This window comes from Carcharodon carcharias, chromosome 5 (assembly GCF_017639515.1).
Source record: "Carcharodon carcharias isolate sCarCar2 chromosome 5, sCarCar2.pri, whole genome shotgun sequence".
NCBI classification, from domain to species: Eukaryota; Metazoa; Chordata; class Chondrichthyes; order Lamniformes; family Lamnidae; genus Carcharodon; species Carcharodon carcharias.
In genome coordinates, this window is record NC_054471.1 from 72532010 (window position 1) to 72552735 (window position 20726).

General features: G+C 42.7%; 1 protein-coding gene across 3 annotated transcripts in view; it reads right to left on the reverse strand.

The window, feature by feature from the left end:
- Positions 1-20726, reverse strand: part of map3k5 (mitogen-activated protein kinase kinase kinase 5) — a 185057-nt gene that overhangs the window by 69444 nt on the left and 94887 nt on the right. For all 3 annotated transcript variants that reach the window (XM_041188304.1, XM_041188306.1, XM_041188305.1), the window contains 7 exons: positions 17359-17512; positions 14271-14378; positions 14089-14138; positions 10544-10639; positions 9292-9373; positions 4384-4517; positions 2181-2308 (listed from right to left, as the gene is read on the reverse strand). In XM_041188304.1, coding sequence (XP_041044238.1) covers positions 2181-2308; positions 4384-4517; positions 9292-9373; positions 10544-10639; positions 14089-14138; positions 14271-14378; positions 17359-17512 — 752 coding nt within the window. The remainder of the gene's footprint in view (positions 1-2180; positions 2309-4383; positions 4518-9291; positions 9374-10543; positions 10640-14088; positions 14139-14270; positions 14379-17358; positions 17513-20726) is intronic.

Sequence of the window (20726 nt, forward strand, 5' to 3'; positions counted from 1 at the left end):
CACCTTATCAAATGCCTTTTGGAAATCCAAGTACACCCCATCTACAGGCTACCTTTTATCCACCTTGCTTGTTACTTCCTCAAAGAACTCCAATAATTTAGTCAAACATGATTTTCCCTTTATAAAACTTGGTGTGCATGTCCACCAGTCCCTTAAGGTAGCGGGACAGGTAGATAAGGTGGTTAAGAAGGCATATGGCATACTTGCCTTTATTAGCCGAGGGAAAGAATATAAGAGCAGGGAGGTTATGCTGGAACTGTATAAAATGCTGGGTTAGGCCACAGCTGGAGTATTATGTGCAGTTCTGGAATCTGCATTATAGGAAGGGTGTGATTGCACTAGTGAGAGTGCACTAGGATGTTGCCTGGGCTGGAGAGTTTTAGTTATGAGTGGAGATTGGATAGACTGGGGTTATTTTCCTTGGAGCCGAGCAGATTGTCAGGGGGGACATGACTGAGCTGTATGAAATTATGAGGGGCATAGATAGGGTAGACAGGAAGGAACTTTTCCCCTGGTGGAGGGATCAATAACCAGGGGGCATAGATTTAAGGTAAGGGGCAGGAGGTTTAAAGGGGAGGTGAGGAAATTTTTTTTCACGCAGAGGGTGGTGGGAGTCGGGAACTCACAGCCTGAAAGGATGGTAGAGGCAGAAACCCTCATAACATTTAAGAAGTATTTGGATGAGCACTTGCGATGCCATTGCATACAAGGCTATTGGCCTAGTGCTGGCAAATAGGATTAGAATAGTTAGGTGCTTGTTTGACCAGCGCAGACTCGATGGGCCGAAGGGCTTTTTTCTGTGCTGTAAACCTCTATGACTATGTCTAAAACTATATTGACTCTGCCTGGTCCCTTTATGATTTCTTAAGTATCCTGCTATAACCTCCTTATTTAATGGATTCTAGCAATTACCCAATGATGGACGTTAGGCTAACCGGCCTATAATTTCCTATTTTCTGTTTCCCTCCTTTCCTGAATAAAGGGTGTTACATTTGCTATTTTCCAATCCACTGAGATCCTTCCAGAATCTAGTCAATTTTGGAAGATTATAACCAATGCATCTACAGGCCAAATATCCTTCATCTGAAAACCGAACACATCCAAAAGCTGAACATTTTTTGAAGGGCTTTGCAGTTAATTTGTATGTTAATAAAGCAATATAATATTACATTACAGGTGTAGTAAGTTTTAACAGGTAAGAAGTAGGGTGTGAGAGAGTTGGCAAATGGAGAAACCACCTAGTTTTTGTAGACTACAGCCAGCCTATTAGTAGGCTGTTATAGTGTAAGTAGGCCTAGGCCTACCATATACACAGTAGATCTGAAAACCGAAAATATCTGAACACCAAAATGCAATCGGCCCCAAAGCTTTCGGATAAAAGATACTCAACCTGTACTATCTTTGCAGCCACATCTTAAAAACCATAGGGTACAGGCCATTAGGTCTGGCGGACTTGTCAGCCTTTAGGTCTAATTGTTTTCCCTGCACCTTTTTCCTGGTGATGGTAATTGTTTTAAGTTCTCCCTCCCTTTCACCTCTTGATTTTCAAGAAGATTTTCAGTGAAGACAGATACAAAATACCCATTCAATGCCTCAGCAATTTCCTTTATTTTCCATTATCAATTCTAGAGATTCACTCTCAGGGGACCAACATTCGCTTTAGTTACTCTTTCTAGTTAGCTTTCCCTCATACTCTAATCTCACCCTCTATTTTTTAGCCATTCTTTGATGTCTACTAACTGAGCTGAGCTATCTGACATAACCAGAATGCACTGTCAATTTCTAAATGGATACAAACATCAACCGTTTGAACGCCACCTGCCCATAAAGGAACCTTTATCTGTGGTGAAACATGGGTCAAATATATACCAGCCTAAAGTATACACATGTGACCAGTTACAAAAGTTAACTATATAGTTTTCTTAAATCAAGACAGGAGCCACATCCTCCCAAAAATGTACTATAAAGATTACTTTATTACTGATGACTTTAACGTGTTACATAGAAATTCATCTTTTATGCTTCACCCATCTCAAAATGACTAAAAATATTTGGTTATGTGACATTTATTTTAAATATTCATTTTTTTCCTGCATATTCAAAACTTTCCAAAACCCAGGGTGAACCTAGAGTCTGGTCTTGAGTACACTCCATGTTAAATGGAATATAAACAAACATACCTCCAGGAACTTGCTCCATAAAGATCTTAATGAAACCATTTTCACTAATAGAGCCCAGGTATTGTACAATGTTCTTGTGCTTGAGGTGCTTATGAAGAGCAATTTCTTCATGGAGAGGTTGGGAATATCTGCAAACATTGACAGAAACACAGGTCAGCCTCTTAATAACTGGAATCATAAATAAACATTTTTCACCTCATCGTAAAGTATTTCAAAACATAGACCAGTGTAGAAAAATCTACACATAGAAACAGAACCCATATAATCCAAGGATTTTTTTTGAGTTATAAAAGCATCTTTTCACTGATTTAGGAACTTATTAAATCCACTTGGCTATCAAAAGTGTTCATGACAATACTTCAGTCTACCACTTTGTGCTAATAATGAGAAAAGACGCAGGATTTTCCTAGTTCCAGGTGGCAGGCTAAGGGTCAGGTAAAATTTTGGGGAGCCTCGGCGGGATAGGTCTCTGACACTGTCGTGACACCAAGGAACTTTCCCAGCAGCTGTATTGCATGTATAGTGGCTGCCCACCACATGGATGCAGGCAACTAATTTAAATAATTAAGGTCCATTTCTCAGATCCACTGGCATCTTGCTAACAGTGGGGCAGTCCCCCACTGCTATACGGGGAGACTGCCAGCTTTGTGGAGGTGGCCTACCTAAAGGCTTCATGGCCCAAAGGGAAGCTCATAGGCAGGACAGGCCGCCTCCATTGCCCTCTGGGGTATCTGGAAGGAGCAGCCAGCTTGGCCCCTCTGATTTATAACTTTCTACTTACTGCTTTGAGGCTTCCTGCTCTATGAGCTGCAGCAGCAGTGCCTACCTCTCCCAATGGTGCTGTGAGGCTTCAGATCTGCCAGCCCTGTTACTGGGCTGGCACACTGAGAGCCTGCCTGCTGTCCTTAATTGGATGGCAAGCCTGGAGGCAGCCAATTAAGATGTCAGCGTGCTGACATTGGGATCAGAAAGCCATGGGTTCAAGTCTCACTCCAGAGGCTTGAGTATATAATCTAGGCCAATGCTTCAGTGTAGTGCTGAGGGAATGCTGCATGCTCAGAGATGCAATCTTTCAATGGGACATTAAATTGAGGCCTGTTTGCCCTCTCAGGTGGATGCAAAAGATCTCATGACACATTTTAAAAAAAGAGCAGGGAATCTTCCTGGTGTCTTGGCCAATATTTATTCCTCAATCAACAAACAGATCATTCAGTCATTTTGTCAATCCTGTTTGTGGGATCTTACTTTGCGAAATTTGGCAATTACCACATTTGGAAAGTACTTAGCTGGGTGCAATGTGCATCAATACGTTCTGATGTTGTCAAAGGCTCTATTCAGATTAGGTTCTTTCCTTTCTTTCTGACTCAGCATCACTGTAAGGCTGGCAGCACTGGTGATAAATCTTTGTAAGCACCCCTAGCATAGTTAGATGTACAATTTAGCTCACTTTACTCTGTCCAAAAATGGGGTACCAGTGCCTGGGTGAGAAACTTCCACCAGAGGCTGCACAGAAAGAAAATCTGGTGTGACGAGCTGGCTGTTCCACTCTAAAGGAGCCCGCTTGATTTGGTTTTCATTTAAATTAACAGGAAGTAAAAACAGGTCGGCTCTGTTTCCAAGTCCCTCCCTTCCCAAATGCCTGTTTTGCACTATGCAAAGGCAATGCTTTTTACCCAAGCACCGAACATCTGAAAATCTACCAATGTCATCAACCCCAATTTCAGAAGGGCACCCCTTACTTCAACAAAACGATTTTCTCTTTTCCCACACATACCATCCCGCAGCCTAAGCGGATGGTAAATTAGTGCCAATTAGAGGCACTTTAGTGCAGTGGGCCCATAATGCACAAGCATGAGTCACTGGCCAAACACATTTCATACATGATTGTCACAGCCAGCAAACAAAAGGGGTTTTCATCCCATCAATCTGGGGACGTTTTGAAACCACAGCAATGCTCAGTACCTCAGACTTTAAGAAACAGTGCTTTCATCCTCAGACTTTGCAGCTAATGGCACTACTCCGCATATCCACTGTCAACAAAAAAAAAGCAGTGGTGGCTAAGAGCTGGATCTTTTGGATTCTGCATGCTGCAACCTGAGGATTTCTAGCTTCAAAAAAAAAAAATCTGATATCACATCATCCGTCATATACGCGGTTTGTGTGGACAATTGTTTGCTTTCTCAAGGCATTCACAGTTACTTGCCTGCTGTCTCTTTCTGGGATTTCCTTAATAGCAATTCTGACCTGGTTGCTAAGGTCTCTGCCTGCATAGACCATTCCAAATGTCCCTTTACCCAGTACAACCTTTTCACCATTCTCATCATATTCATAATCGTACTGTAAGATACAAAAAGGAGAAAGAAAAGTAAATGTGTTCATCTTGCAATTTCCGCTGAGTTTAATTTTGCTCTTTGGGTTTTTGCACTTCTTCTGCAGCTTCATAAATCTAAACATTAATAGTCTTGATTGCATTCTTCCTTTATACATAAATTTACCTCCTGTGTAATGTTTTGATAATGGAAAAATCTGCACGTCAACTGTTCACAATGGGAAAATAGTATATAAACGTTTCAACCAGCAAAGCTTTGTTTTACAATTTAATGACAATCACATTTAATTTATTGGGGTCAATATTAACTTTTAAGTAACAAGCTGCGGAGTGTGCTGGCTGGCAGCCCATTCCGCATGCTCCACTTTCCTCAAGTCACAAAACAAAAACAGTGATTACCAAGTCCTAGGTCATTTGGATTTCTGCATGCTGTAACCGGAGATCATTTTCAGGCTAAAAATATTGGCATCATATTATCTTCCAATTTTGCATGCAAGAAGCCAGTGATTATGATTTTGAAGCATTAGCCTCAGCTGAATTTGGCAGGTGAGCTGAGGATGCCAGACATAAGTCTCGAAGCAGCTGGTCACTCTTCGGCTTCAGGAATAATCAACCGTTTAGGATGCCAGCAGAGGACCACAGGCATGTGCCCGGGGGATGGCAGGCCCTGATGCCGACGCAAGGGAGGGCAGAATTAGTCACAGTTCACAAAGCTTTCATGGAGTCAGCGCTCATGCTCCTTCTAGTTCCACAAAAGGAAAATAAAATATTAACATTTTTCTGGTCATTTCCTGATTGGATGTCCAATACAAATGGGTGGAGCATTTGCAGGGAGTGCATGCCAAAAATAGGTAACTGGTCAACCCACAGAGGAACTTACTAGATAATAGTAAGTGGGAGGGTAGCCAAGTGGGTAAGAAAGGAACGGAACAGAATGGAGCTGAACAGAAAGGAAAGAAAGAAAGAGAAAGATAGAAAGGCATGCATTTGTATAGTGCTTTTCATGACCATCAGGCATCTCAAGCGCTTTGCAGCCAATGAAGTACCAGTGAAGTGTAGTCATTGTTGTAATGTAGGGTAAAAAAAATAATTGATTAGATGGGTATAATAGAAGTTGAGTGTTTTGTACCCCATGGTGATTGGAAGGGGGCAGGGGCCAATTCTGTTCACAGTGTACACGAATTATTTGAATTTAGACCAAGAGAAGGTGAGATGTCAAATTCTGAATAAGACACCAAAAGAGTAGTTAATTCTTTAAAAGATCAAAGGAACCTGAAAATGGATATCGATCAAATAGGGACAGGGGCAAAAAGTGGCGGATGGAAATCAATGCCAGAGTGAGGTGATTAATTTTGGTAAAAAAAAAGTTAACAGCAGTAAATAAACGGAGAATGAAAGTAAGCTTGGTGCTGTGAGAAAAGCAGAGGGGTATCAGTGTATATGTTCACAGGGCATTTAAAACAGCACCTCAGGCTGATATGACTACAAAAAGAAGCTAATAGAATTCTAGGTTTTATCACAGAGGTGGAGAATATAAGAGCCAAGAAGTAATGATTTTACATAAAACATAATGAGCTCAGTCAGTTCCGCACTATAGGATGGATATAGACAGAGACACTTTAGAGAGGTACAATGCAAATTCACTGGAATACTGCCTGGTACTAGAAGAATGCAGATTCTGGAGAATTATAATAGAAGTGTTAAAAGTTATGGAAGAATGTGACAGGGTGGAAAGAAGCAGACAGTTTTTAATTCTTAAGAGCATGAGAACAAAACTAAATGCAAAAGATTTAGAACAGAGGAAGATAAACTTATCTACACAGTCAAGAGGCTGTGGAATGACTATTAACACATTGTCTTTGCCTACTATGCTTAACTACTTAAGAAAATTTGATGGCAATTCTTACATAACTTATTAAACTATTTTTTCTTTTTCCCTCTTAAGGGGTCTCATTTTCACTTTACTCTCTTTTTGACAGATATTTATAGAACTATTACTTTGAATAAGTAGTTTTGGCAACTAAAATACTGCTTTTTTCATATTCCAAATCATAAACCATCACCAAAAACCCACAGGATGTTAAACTGATTAAGCAGCTATGAACACATATAAGGACAAAATGATTAAAAGAAAAGAACTAATGGTTAACCACTCTCTAATGTCAGGAAGAGAGCTTAAACCAAACTGTTACTTGAACAAATTCCACAATCAGTTGATGCAAACCCTTTGATTAAAGAGTTGCAGTAAGAAGACATGAAAGATTCTCAAACACATGTTTATTCTAACTTGTGGGCCTAAAACCCGTGAATGAATGTTCAAATTACCTACTAAATCTGTCATCACAAGTTGTAATCCTAATGCTAAATTCAAACAACAGGATAACAAATCAGAGATGTCATCAAGAGTACATAATATGCAGGGCTGCAGAGGGCTCAATGCCATTCTGTTCAAGATCCTGCAACAAAATCCTATAGAAATAATAAAACTTAAAGGAGGAAAGCTTACAGAAAAATAATAATGCAGCAATTACAGTGTTCAATGGGGAGGGCTGCAGAAGATACTGGTGGAAGACTATCATCACATATACTAATCTGCATGTCAGCCATTATGAACTGAGGTTGAGTTAATTTTCTAAATAATGGGTGGAACAGAATTCCGAATACATCTCAAATTAATTTCCGCATCATACCCCTGAGAATCTGATGACTGGACAATCCTGGAGTCAGGAGGTGAGTTACTCGCTGTAGGATTCCTAGTCTCTGACAGCAGCTCTGTGCCTCAAGGAGTTTATACTGCTCACATGCGCATACTTCTGTGATCGTCCTGCCCCCACCCCAGCAGCGCTGAGCATTGCAGCACGCGTATCATGCTGGCTGGCCGTTAATTTGCCACCAAGCATGAAATCCATGTTGGGGCCCGATCACGGGCAGCGGGAGGCATCCTGGCCGCCTCCGGGCCCACCTGACGAGGGCAAAATTCTGCCCCAGGTGTGGTCTCACCAAGGCCATGTACAGCTTAAATGGAATATCCTTGTTCCTTTACTCATGTCCTCGCACAATGAAGGCCAACATACCATTTGCCTTCTTAACTGCTTGCTGCACCTGCATGCTTGCTTTCAGTGATTAGTCTCTTTGTATATCAACATTTCCCAATCTATCACCATTGAAGTAATACTCTGTTTTTCCAAATGTGACACTAAGTCACATATTGGGTGTAGATGAACAAAAGCTTGGTCAAAGAGAGATGTAGTGTCTTAAAGGATGAAAGCCAGGTAGAGAGATGTAGGGAGGGAATTCCAGAACTTAGGGCCTGGGCGACTGAAGGCGCGACCACTAATGGTAGAGCAATTAAAATTAGAAATGCTCAAGAGGCCAGAATCAACTGAATGCAGACTTCTCAGGTGATTATCGGGCTGAAGGAGAGTACAGGCATGGGGGGGACGAACTCTTGAAGGGATTTGAAAACAAGGATGAAAATTTTAAAATCAAGACATTGCTCTCGTAGAAGCCAATGTAGGTTGGCAAGAACATAGTGAACAGGACTTAGGACAACAGGCAGCAGAGTTTTGGATTACCTCAAGTTTACGGGGACAAAAAATGTGGGAGGCCAGCCAGGAGTGTGTTAGAATAGTCATGTCTGCAGGTGGAGTGGTTTCAGTAGAAGATGAGCTGAGGCAAATGAAATCCAACAAATCAAATGGTGTTTTTGCGTGAAGAGATTTGCTCTACAACAGAAAATCTGAAAATGAGACAGAAGTAAATTGTAACACTGAAATAAAGAAATTAGGTGAGAAAACATGGGGAGTGGAACTAATCCTTTGATATTAAAATGCCTCAAAAGGATCGAGGTGCGAATTAAAAAGTAAAACGCGCAGAATGCAATCCCCACCTGCCTCCATTCAATTGTCCCACTGTGGAGGGTCGAGATGCTTAACACCATACTTAAGTAGGGCCCCAGTTGGGAGCCCGATTTGAAACTAATTGGTGGTGCAAGCGTTTCGTAGGGGTTAGGAAACTCAGCAGTGAAATGGAGACAGAAGCTGCCAGTTCTCTAATTCAAGTGCCTTTTTCACCACGTCCTGTGGGCCAGGAGGAGGAATACTTTTCCCAGACCCCTCAATGGAAGCTTTCCGCAACCTTGCCAAGCCCTCATCTCCAGATTCTTCTCAGCCCTCCCAACCCTCAGCTTCCCTCAGGCCCGATCACCAACCTCTGCCCAGCCCTCTCAATTGCCGGCTTCCCTCAACCTTCAACTCAAATCTCCAGCCTCTCTCCAGCTCTCCCTCACAGGCTTCTTGACCCCTCTTAATTACTGGCCAACCATCCCCTCCCAATTGCCAGTGATTGTGCCCAAAGGTCACCAGCTGTGCCCTACTACTACTGGTGTCCCTTCACCCTCACCCACTGACCAGGCTGTCTATTCGGCCAGGTGCCAGGCAGGAGGCAGAGCTACGAACTGTTGATGAAGGTCCTGGCATTAAATTCAGCAGGTCCTTTGTGGCCCTGGCCTTGGTTCTGCGGCCATTTTCACCCGCATCCTCCCCCTGATTTTCGGGGTCAATGCCTTTCAAAGAGCCGGCTGGGCACAAGGGGCTGAGTGGTCTCCTTCTGTGCTCTACGATTCCATGAAAATGAACAAGCAGCTTATCCGTGCAAACAAAGTAATAACATTTTCAGGTTATGGACCGGAGATGCTAACTCTATTCTTCACTCCACAGATGCTGTCACCTGCTAAATGTTTCCAGTATTTTCTATTTTCATTGAAGAATATTTTTACCTTACCTCCAACGCATCTCCCTCCAAGTCTCCTTCTTCTGCACCCTTTCCTACCTCATCAGTTATAGAGTTTACCATTTCACAGAATCTGAAAAGCAACATTTACAGCGCTGATATTAACTGTTGATGAACTTCCATTATTAAAACTCCTACTTTTATGATTTAACCTGTGCTTTAATTGTACTCTATTATTCTGTAAAAAGAAATTCTGGCTGGTAATCATGACACACCATACTGCAAAACATGTCCTATGCATTTTATTATGTATCCCACCACATTGTTTGCAATGTATCACAAAACCAATTTAATTCCAAAGAAGAGGGTGAAAAATGTGATAGCAAAATAATTTTCCCATCAGTAAAACACTTCTGGGAATGGAAATGCCCAACCCTACAATTGTGTTGGGGGTATTATTACATTGCTATTTCTCCTCACATTCTCAGCCAACTCAAAATGAAGAAGTGACAATTTTATCAAGGCATTAAAATCTTGTACACACCTCTGTCCCAATGAATGAGTGCAAAACAAAAATATCCACATTATCTACTGAGGAAATTTGGCCCATATTGTTAAAAATGACATGCAAGTGAATGTAATTCAAAATCTTTTTTGTTCTTATGAAAATTTTAAATATTTTTATACTATTTGTCTTTGGATTTTATTGCAAAGCAATATCAACGGTTTTTCCATCTAATTTCTCAGCGGAATTTCACTGCAAATTCTGCCAAGTAACCAAAAACAAATTAATCATCTGGTTTTCCTCCAAAGGTTCCTAATCTCCAATGGATCAAGCTGGGAATGTCATTAAAATGGAAGCTTTAAAACTAGTTAACAAAACCACTTCTGTTTTTAATTTCTGAGCAGTGGCATGACAGTTTAAATTAAATCTAGACACACTACAATGACTCACTCATGCATGGCAGAGAAGGAGCCACAAAAGTACCAAGCCAGTGAGAGCATTAACTCTCCGAAAGCTAAAATTGTGCTCCGAGTACTAATGGCACAGCATATTGTACAAATAAACAATATCATGCTGAAGAGTACAGAGATCATTCCTTCGCAAATCCCCACAGAACAAGCTGCTGACCTCATGACAGGTTATTCATACAAAGGGGGTGGTGAAATCAGATGAGTCAGGCACACACCCTCAACTAATTATTTGATTAGAGGTGGCATTGTTTACTATAACTTGTAGATCATGCCTTGTTGACAAGGATTAGCAGAGCTCATAGAGCTGAGATTGTTAAAATTTACATACCTCTTGCAATGAAGCTCTGTGCAAAAATATATCTGAAAGTCATCCGAATTATGCAGAACATACAGGAAGCAACAACGCTCGTCACATTTTGAAACACTGAAATATCAAGTAAGAGCAAGTTTAAGGCTAACAATCCTACACTTTTTTCTTGAGGTCACAGGCACATGCAAATGAACCTGCTTAAACTGCACTAACATTCACACTTTATCTCCCCTTTCTGAGTTCACACGGTGCTCGTCACCCACTCTCTGTCAACTCAGTCATTACAAAAATGTTGGTCAGTATTACTCTCTTTCAGTTTCTTTGCCCAACCCATGTGCTATTTTAAAGGTTGGGTGCAAGCTGCAGAAAGTGTAGGAAGTACAATTAATACACTGAACCAAAATTTGCTGACAATACAATCTTTCTCTGGGATAAGGCAGCATTAAATCGAATTGTATATATGTATACTACTGAGTTTCTTATCAATTCACTTACACAGGTATTAGTTATGAAGCTTGTTTCACTTTTTCTAAAAGTATCAAGTTCTGTAATCCTCTTGTCTAGATTATTTAGAAAGATTGCAAATCAGATCTTGCAAGATTAAGGTAAAAGAGTGCACTTCTCCCTAATATTCCTGAAATAGATAATAAATTTGATCAAATGTTGGTTATGTCTTAACTCCATACACCTTTGCCATTAGTCTCTTTTAAGGCCAAATCTACTTATGAAACCTGAAGAGGAGTTTAACAGAAGTGTCCTCAGAATCAAAGAACAAAGAACAACACAGGAACAGGCCTTTCGGCCCTCCAAGCCTGCGCCGATCATATTGCCCATCAACTAAAACATTTTGCACTTCCAGGGTCTGTATCCCTCTATTCCCATCCTATTCATGTATTTGTCAAGTTGCCTCTTAAACACCACTATTGTATCTGCTTCCACTACCTCCTCTGGTAGCGAATTCCAGACACTCACTACCCTCTGCGTAAAAAACTTGCCCTGCACATCACCTTTATAGTTTTCTCCTTTCAACTTAAATCTATGCCCCCTAGTAATTGACTCTTCCACCCTGGGAAAAAGCTTCTGACTATCTACTCTGTCCATGCCACACATAATTTTGTAAACTTCAATCAAGTCGCCCCTCAATCTCCGTCGCTCTAGTGAGAAAAGGAAAATTCAGAAAACTGTAAGGGGCAATGTGTCTCTCAAAAAGTAACAATCTCCTTCACTGGTCATGCTTCTGGTTGTTGGAGGATCCTTAACTATTACCTTAAAATGCTTAAAAGAATTTTTATTCTTAAATAAAATGTCAAGCTAACGTTTTTTATTCATTCAAGGGATATGGGAGTCACTGGCTAGGCCAGTGTTTACTTCCCATCCTTAATTGCCCTTGAGAAGGTGGTAGTGAGCTGCCTTCTTGAACCGCTGTAGGTACACCCACAGTGCTGTTAGGAAGGGAGTTCCAGGGTCTTGACACAGTGACAGTGAAGGAACGGCAATATATTTCCAAGTCAGGACGGTGAGTGGCTTGGAGAGGAACTTCCAGGTGGTGGTATTCCCATCTATCTGCTGCCCTTGTCCTTCTAGATGGTACTGGTCTTGGATTTGAAAGGTGCTGTTGAAGGAGGCTTGGTGAGTTCCTACAGTGCACCTCATAGATGACACACACTGCTGCTATTGTGAGTCAGTGGTGGAGGGGGTGAATGTTTGTGGATGTGGTGCCAGTCAAGCTGACTGCTCTGTCCTGGATGGTGTCGAGCTTCTTGGGTGTTGTTGGAGCTGCACTCATCCAGGCAAATGGAGGGTATTCCATCACACTCCTGACTTGTGCCTTGCAGGGGGTGGACAGGTTTTGGGGAGCCAGGTGAGTTGCTCGCCACAGGATTCCTAGCCTCTGACCTGCTCTTGTAGCCATGGTATTTATACGACCAGTCTAGTTCAGTCTCTGGTCAATGGTAACCCCCAAGATGTTGATAGTGGGGATTCAGCAATGATAATGTCATTGAATGTCAAGGGGCAATGGTTAGACTCTCTGTTGTTGGAGATGGTCATTGCCTGGCACTCGTGTGGCGTGGGTGTTACTTGCCATTTGTCAGCCCAAGCCTGGATATCGTCCAGGTTTTGCTGCATTTGGACATGGACTGCTTCAGTATCTGAAGAGTCGCAAATGACACTGAACATTGTTGAATCATCAGCGAACATCCTCACTTCTGACCTTATGATGGAAGGAAAGTCATTGATGAAGCAGCTGAAGACACTTGGGGCCTAGGATACTACCCTGAGGAACTCCTGCAGTGATGTCCTGCAGCTGAGATGACTGATCTCCAACAACCACAACCACCTTCCTTTGTGCTAGGTATGACTCCAACCAGCAGAGAGTTTACCTCCGATTCCCATTGATTCCAGTTTTGCTAGGGCTCCTTGATGCCACACTCAGTCAAATGCTGCCTTGATGTCAAAAGCAGTCACTCTCACCTCACATATATCTTCCAGAAACACAGTTCCATCTGAATCAAATTAGGGAATAATTCTGTCAAAATACATACTTTATGGGCAGAATTTTTCCCATGTCAGGTGGGCTCGGCAGGAGCGATCGTGGAGCCAACTGCTGCACACAATTGGCTCCGCGCCACCATTTTATGCAGTGGGCCAATTAAGGCCTGCCCAGTGTAATATGCAAGCGATAGTGCTCAGTACTGCCTGTGCTGGTGGGGACAGAGGGGGAGTTGGGGCCAGTGCTCTTTCACGCATGCACGCGAAAGAGCACTTCAATCTCCCTGAGACACGGAGCTGCCTCCGGGAGATTGAAGCACTTTTGAAAACAATAAATAAAAATCAATAAAAATTTCATGAAACTTGTCCCCTCATGTGACTGTGTCACACGAGATGGGACATGTCTTTCTTTTTCAGGAAAATCTTTCATTTAATTTACAAAAGCTTTAGGAAACCTCACCCCGCTCATGGATGACGTTTCCTAAAAAACTTAAAGGCCACTTGGCCTTTTCGTCTGCTCGCCAACTGTGAGGTTGGATGGGCAGTGTAAAGTTAAACTTAATTACTTAATTAATGGCGTTAATAGGCCTTTTAAATATCAGTAGGCACGCAGCCAACTCCAGTGCGCGCCCACCAAACAAAACATCGCAAGACAGCGCGATGACATTGGGATGCATGCCCGATGTCATCACAGGTCATTTTTTGCGCCGGCATGTCGGGCCCAACCCCGCACGCCGACTGAAAAATCCTGACCAATGTGTGTAATTTTTCTGTTATTTTTACACAATAATCTACAACATTCTACCAAAACCAAAATTGCCCATGGAGTACTATATCAGGTCAGCAGCCATTATAAAACTGCTTTTGCTTAATTCATTCCTACCTGATGAACAATACAGACCCATGAGGCAGTTCCTATTACTGTTTATGAATGGTGAAAGAAAGCTGATCATTTCCTCCAAATTGAAAGAACCTTTACACTGGCTGTGCTGAGCTTTTATGTTGCATCTATTACATGAATTAGAGAGGCACTAAGGCTTGTAATGCAAGTGGTATACCAGCCAGTCACTGACCTCACACCCCTAATAGTTGCAGCATTGAAGTTCCATTCGTATATGCCATTCTGTGGTACACAACACATTGGACCCATAGAGGAAAAAAAACAAGAAATAAAAACATGTTACAGCTAGAGAATTATGAATACTGAAAAATTAATTCAATATATGTCCTTTTTATGTCATGTTCTATAAATTACCTTGTCATTTGGTGACACATGCCAAATGGATACGGTTTTCTCTTCTGCATCATTATTTATGGATAAATAAGCAGGCTGGAAGACTTTAGTTGGCTCCAAGATTAAAACCTGGTCATGCAAGTGTGAAAATGACAAAGCTATATCATTAGTGATTCCAGAGTTTGTAGAAAGCCTCCTTTATCATTGGACTAATGACAAAGTACAAACAAATATCAAAGTCTTGGTTCTCAATTCTAATAGGCCTGGAAAATGTCAACATTACCAAGTTGTTGTCTATTATGCCCAATTATTAACGTGACTACCATTCACCTGTGTGTGTTGATCATTTATCAAGCATAGATAAACATAACACATTTATTTTGTCAGCATCCAACAGATTTTAATCATGCAACATGCTTCAACTAGGTAATCTTAAGTAATCTAATGCACATTGCTGTCTGTCAGTCACTAGCTGAATCACTGGGCCAAATTTTCAGCTGAGTGGTAACCAGCAGAGTGGATTTCCTGCACTGAATCATAGAACGGTTACAGAACAGGAGGCCACTTGGCCAGTCATGTCTGTGCTGACCCTCTGAAGGAGCAATTCACCTAGTGCCACTCCCCGGCCATTTCCCCCATAGCCCTGCATTTTTTCTTTCCCTTTACAGATATGATCCAATTCCTCTTTGGAAACCTCAGTTGAATCTGTCTCCGTCACAATCTCAGGCAGGGCATTCCAAATCCTAACCACTCGTTGCGCAAACAAGTTTTTCTTCACATTGTCATTCTTTCTTTTGCCAATTATCTTAAATCTGTGCCCTCTGATTCTCAATCCTTCCACCAATGGGAACAATGATCCACTATCCACTCTGTCCAGACCCCTCATGATTTTTGATACCTCTAACAAATCTCTTCTCAACCTTCTCTGCTCCAGGAAGAACAGTCCCAACTTTTCCAATCTTTCTACATAACTGAAGCTCCTCATCCCTGGAACCCATGCTCATGAATCTTTTCTGAATGCTCTCCACATCCTTCCTAAAGTATGCTGCGCAGAAGTGGTCGCAATACTCCAATTGAGACTGAACCATTGATTTCAACCGGTTGAGAATCTGCCAGATTCTATAATGGTAGGTGACCTGCTCTGCCCAATCACTGCCCTGTCGCTTAAAGTGAAAATTAGCCCACTGACATCTTTTGGGGGGGGGGGGGGGGGGGGGGGGGGGTGGGGGGGGCATGAGCTTACTGTTTGCCATAAACTCCTGTTCATTTCCCTACTCACAACTGTGCATGGGAATGTTTCTACAAGGACGTTGGTATTCTACTTCTAGCTAGTTTATTCACCCCCAGTGACAATGCTGCATCCACTCATCCAAAAATAAAAACATTCCTGGACATTCCTTGGAACAATAACTGTACTGTAAGTATTTCCAAACTCTATTGAGAAGAGTTGTGATAGTCTTTACATACACAGGTTTAATATTGTTACCAGGAGTCATCTGATCTTAAAGTAAAAGGTGAACATCTCAATTGTGTTTATTATTAACTAAAATTGTACCAGTCAACCAGCTAGTGTAAGTGGGGGCTTATGGGCTTCCATACTTGCATCGTGGCTTGGATCTTCTAAAGATGTTTTATATTTCTGGTATATAATTGGCCTCCTTATTTTTGACACCAGCCCCGGGCTCTATATTCAATTGATTTCCTCCTGATCTCAACATGCTCTGGAGGGGCCAATGTTGGAAGTCACCCACTTGGCTTATATTTTATTTATTCATTCATGAGGTGCGAGCACTCTGGCTAGGCCAGCAGTTATTGCCCATCCCTAATTGCATTTGAGAAGGTATTGGTGAGCTCCCTTTTTGAGCCGCTGCAGTCCATGTGTTGTTAGGGAGGGAGTTCCAGGATTTTGATCCACTGACAGTGACAGTGAAGGAACAGTAGTATATTTCCAAGTAAGGATGGTGGGTGGCTTGGAAGGGAAATTCCAAGGGGTGGTGTTCCCATTGAACTGATGCCCTTGTCCATCTAGGTGGATGAGGTTGTGGGTTCGGAAGATGCTGTCGAAGGAGCCTTGGCGAATTGCTGCAGTGCATCTTATAGATGGTACACACTGCTGCCACTGTGCATTGTTGGTGGAGGGAGTGAACGTTTGCAGATATGATGCCAGTCAAGTGGGCTGCTTTGTACTGGACGGTGTCAAGCTTCTTGAGTGTTGTGGAAGCTGCACTCATCCAGGCAAGTGGGGAGTATTCCATCACACTCTTGACTGGTGCCTTGCAGATGGTGGACAGATTTTGGAGAGTTTCTCACTGCAGGATTTCTGACTTGGTCTTGTGTTTATATGGTTAGTCCAGTTCAGTTTCTGGTCAATGGTAACCCCCACGATGTTGATAGTGGGGGATTCAGTGAAGATAATGAGATTGAGCGCCAAGGGGCAATGGTTAGAAATTCTCTTGTTAGAGATGATCATTTCCTGACAATTTGTATGGTGTAAATGTTACTTGCCACTGTCAGCCCAAGCCTGAATGTTGTCCAGGTCTTGCCACATTTGGACATGGACTGCTTCAGTACCTGAGGAGTCGCGAATGGTGCTGAACATTGTGCAATCATCAGCAAACATCCCAACTTCTGACCTTATGATGGAAGGTCATTGATGAAGCAGCTGAAGATGGGCCGAGGACACTACCTAGAGGGACTCCTGCAGTGATCTCCTGGGCTGATATGATTGACCTCCAACAACCACAACCATCTTCCTTTGTGATAAGTATGACTCCTACCAGAGGAGAGTTTTCGCCCTGATTCCCAATGACCAGTTTTGCCAGGACACCTTGATGTCAAGGGCAGTCACTCTCACCTCACCTCAGGAGTTCAGCTCTTTTGTCCATGTTTGGAGCAAGACTATAATGAGGTCAGGGGCTGAGTGGCCCTGGAGGAACAGCTGATCTCAATATTTGCATTGAGATCAATGAGCTGCAGCTTGAGGACTATACCTCTAAGTTGTGCTTGTAGGAGTATGTATGCATGTTCACACATTGATGTGTGTGTAAGTGCATGTGGGAGCAGGAGGCTAAAGAAATGCAAATAAAAAATTTAAATTAAAACTACATACAGGAAATCGAACCAGTGACACAGCTTCATTGGTGGCTTCGACAATGAAATCCATCCAAAAGTCCATCCGTTCCTGACATTCAGAGGGCTGCTCTGGCGCTTGTTTCTTGAAACGCTGGTATATATGAATGGTTTGTACAACAGACTTCAGATACCTACAAATAGAGACAGCAGCAAAACAAAAGCTGATCAGGAACATGAAGCAGTTCAGCCATTTCAACAGAGGTTTTAAAACCCCCTCTCTCAATACCTGAACAGGCTGAACTATCAGCTTACAGCATTAGTTTTCAACTTATCAAAGGATATATCTCAAAACAACTGACTGGATTCTCTGAATTACCTGGAAAAACTCAGCAGGTCTGGCAGCATCGGCGGAGAAGAAAAGAGTTGACGTTTCGAGTCCTCATGACCCTTCGACAGAACTTGAGTGAATCCAAGAAAGGGGTGAAATATAAGCTGGTTTAAGGTGTGTTGGGGGTTGGGGGGCGGTGGTTTGGGTGGGGGGAGAGAAGTGGAGGGGGTTGGTGTGGTTGTAGGGACAAACAAGCAGTGATAGAAGCAGATCATCAAAAGATCTATCACTGCTTGTTTGTCCCTACAACCACACTAACCCCCTCCACTTCTCTCCCCCCACCCAAACCACACCCCACCACACACACACACACACACACACACACACACACACACACACACCTTAAACCAGCTTATATTTCACCCCTTTCTTGGATTCACTCAAGTTCTGTCGAAGGGTCATGAGGACTCGAAACATCAACTCTTTTCTCCGCCGATGCTGCCAGACCTGCTGAGTTTTTCCAGGTAATTCTGTTTTTGTTTTGGATTTCCAGCATCCGCAGTTTTTTTGTTTTTATGACTGGATTCTCTTATGTTTAACCCTTTCAATCGCTCATGAGCTTTATGTAACTTATCTGAAGGTTCCCTTCAGTAAAATATGATCGATGCTAAAATATAAAATTAACCCCAATTCTTGCATTCCACCGGCTCTCTCAGAATACGATAGAAATGATTACTTGGCTCATCAATCTGCTTTCTGGAAGACAGGGGAAACTCACACGGGGGATTACAAATCTAGAACATCATAGTAGGCTAACAAGAAAAACAGAGAACAGAGATCCCCCAATTAGGTAAAAGGGAATCATTAAATGGTTACAGCACATATGGAGGCCGTTTGGCCCATTGTGCCCATGCCAGGTCTCTGCAAGAGCAACTCAGCTAGTCCCACACTCCCACCCTTTCCCCATAGCCATGCTTAATTTTCTCTCTTCAGGTGCTCTCTTTTGAAAGTCACGCCCGAATCTGCCTCCACACACCCTTGGGCAGCATGCTCCAGGTCCTAATCATTCACTGCAGAAAAAATGTTTTTCCTCATGCAAAACTAAAGTAGCGCAGACGTTGGAAACACTCAGCAGGTTCAGCCAGCATCTCTGGCAAGAAAAGCAGAGTTAACATTCTAGGTCTGTGACCTTTTTTCTCGAAGGAGAACCCCCAGATTGTCCACACCACCCACATAAGAGAATGGGTCCATGAATGAAGTTAAGTCTTATCTGCATTTTCTCCAAAGCCTTCACATCCTTCCTAAAGTGTGGTGACCAGAATTGGACACAACACTCCAGGGGGAGAACTTTTAGTTCCTTGGATGGGTGCGTGCCCGTCCTGACCGAGCAAAAAGTAATGCGCGATGATGTTGGGCGAGCACACCCACGTCATCGCGCACTCACGCAGTATTTCAGTTGGTGGGAGTGCTGCCTACTCCGGCGCGCACCCGCCGACAATTAAAAGGCCTAGTGAGGCCATTAAAAAGGTAATTGAAAGACATTTTTCACTGCCCGTCCAACCTTATGGTTGGCAGCAGGCAGGCAAAAAGACCAAGCGACTTTTGCATTTTTTTAGGAAAGCTCATCCACAGACGGGATGAGGTTTCCAACAGCAAATAAAGATAAAACTAAACTTTCAACATTTAATTTATAACCTGTCCCCAGGGTCACATGAGGGGACGGGACATGTTCTATAATATTTTTAAAATCTTTATTTTTTTTATTTTGAAAAATATTTATCTCCCTGAGATAGCACCTCTGCTGCAGGGTGTTTGTCCAGTGCGCATTGGCATGCATGCACGAAGTTCGCACCTACCCTCCTCCACTCCCACTCGGGCTGCGCTGGGTGCTGCCACTTGCATTTCACGCTGGGCAGCCTTAATTGGCCCGCCAGCATGAAATCGCGGTCCGGCCCCGATCGCAAGCAGCGGTCGGCTTCCTGACCACTCCCACCGAGGGAAAAATCCTCCCTCAGCTGAAGGCAGGGAGAAAATGGGTTACCACCAGGCTGTCAAGGAAGCTCAGGCAGGTATAGTGCAGGGGTTTGCTGAGTCTCTGTTCTGAAAATTGGTGAGATTGATAGCTCCTCTGGGGTGTGCAGCCAGGGCCTAGTCCATAGCTCCAAGGCTGGCTCAGCTGCACAGGGAGGTAGGAGAAAGATAGGCTTGCTAGCAGAGTTAAAGACAAGTACGTGGCACTTTATCAAACATCTTTACAAAGGTTCATCTAACTTGCTTGCTTTTATACTCTATGCCTCTATTTATAAAGCCCAGGATCAACTAAGGCTGATCTGATAACTTACAATAAAACCAGAAAATGCTGGAAAAACTCAGCAAGTCTGGCAGCATCTGTGGAGAGAGAAACACAGTCAACATCTCTAGAATGTATGACTTCTTCAGAGCTGAGTCATACGACTCAAAACGTTAACTCTGTTTCTCTCTCCACAGATGCTGCAAGACTTGCTGATTTTTTCCAGCCTTCTTTGTATTTATTTCACATTTCCAGCATCCGCAGTATTTTGTTTTTATCTTTGATAACTTGCAATGTATTCAATTAATTCAGCAAACCTACAGGATAAAGTTAAAATTAAATAGGAAGGAACAGTAATAACAAATTTCAGATAATTCGAGTTAAATAAAATCATTTTAGTCAACTTCTCTCAAATAGTGATGTCAGCACATGAGGAACAACTGATCGGTGAGCAGATGGTGAGTTTTTATTATTTAAGTTGTATGTTTTGTCCAATAGGGGTATGGCAGGGCAGTTTGGACCCATGGAGTGCCTGTTCCTGTTCCATGTGGGAACTTCATGATACTTCCCCTATCCTGGATTACTGCATGTGGAGGTGGTGTCATCACTGCTGCAGATTAAGAAGCAGCTGGAGCCACTGCGGTACATTCATGAGGCTGAGAGTTTCATGGATAGCATATTAATAGATGTGGCTTGAGCATTTGCAGGCAGAGAGGAAATGGGTTACCGCCAGGCTGTCAAGGAAGCTCAGGCAGGTATAGTGCAGGGGTTTGCCGAGTCTCTGTTC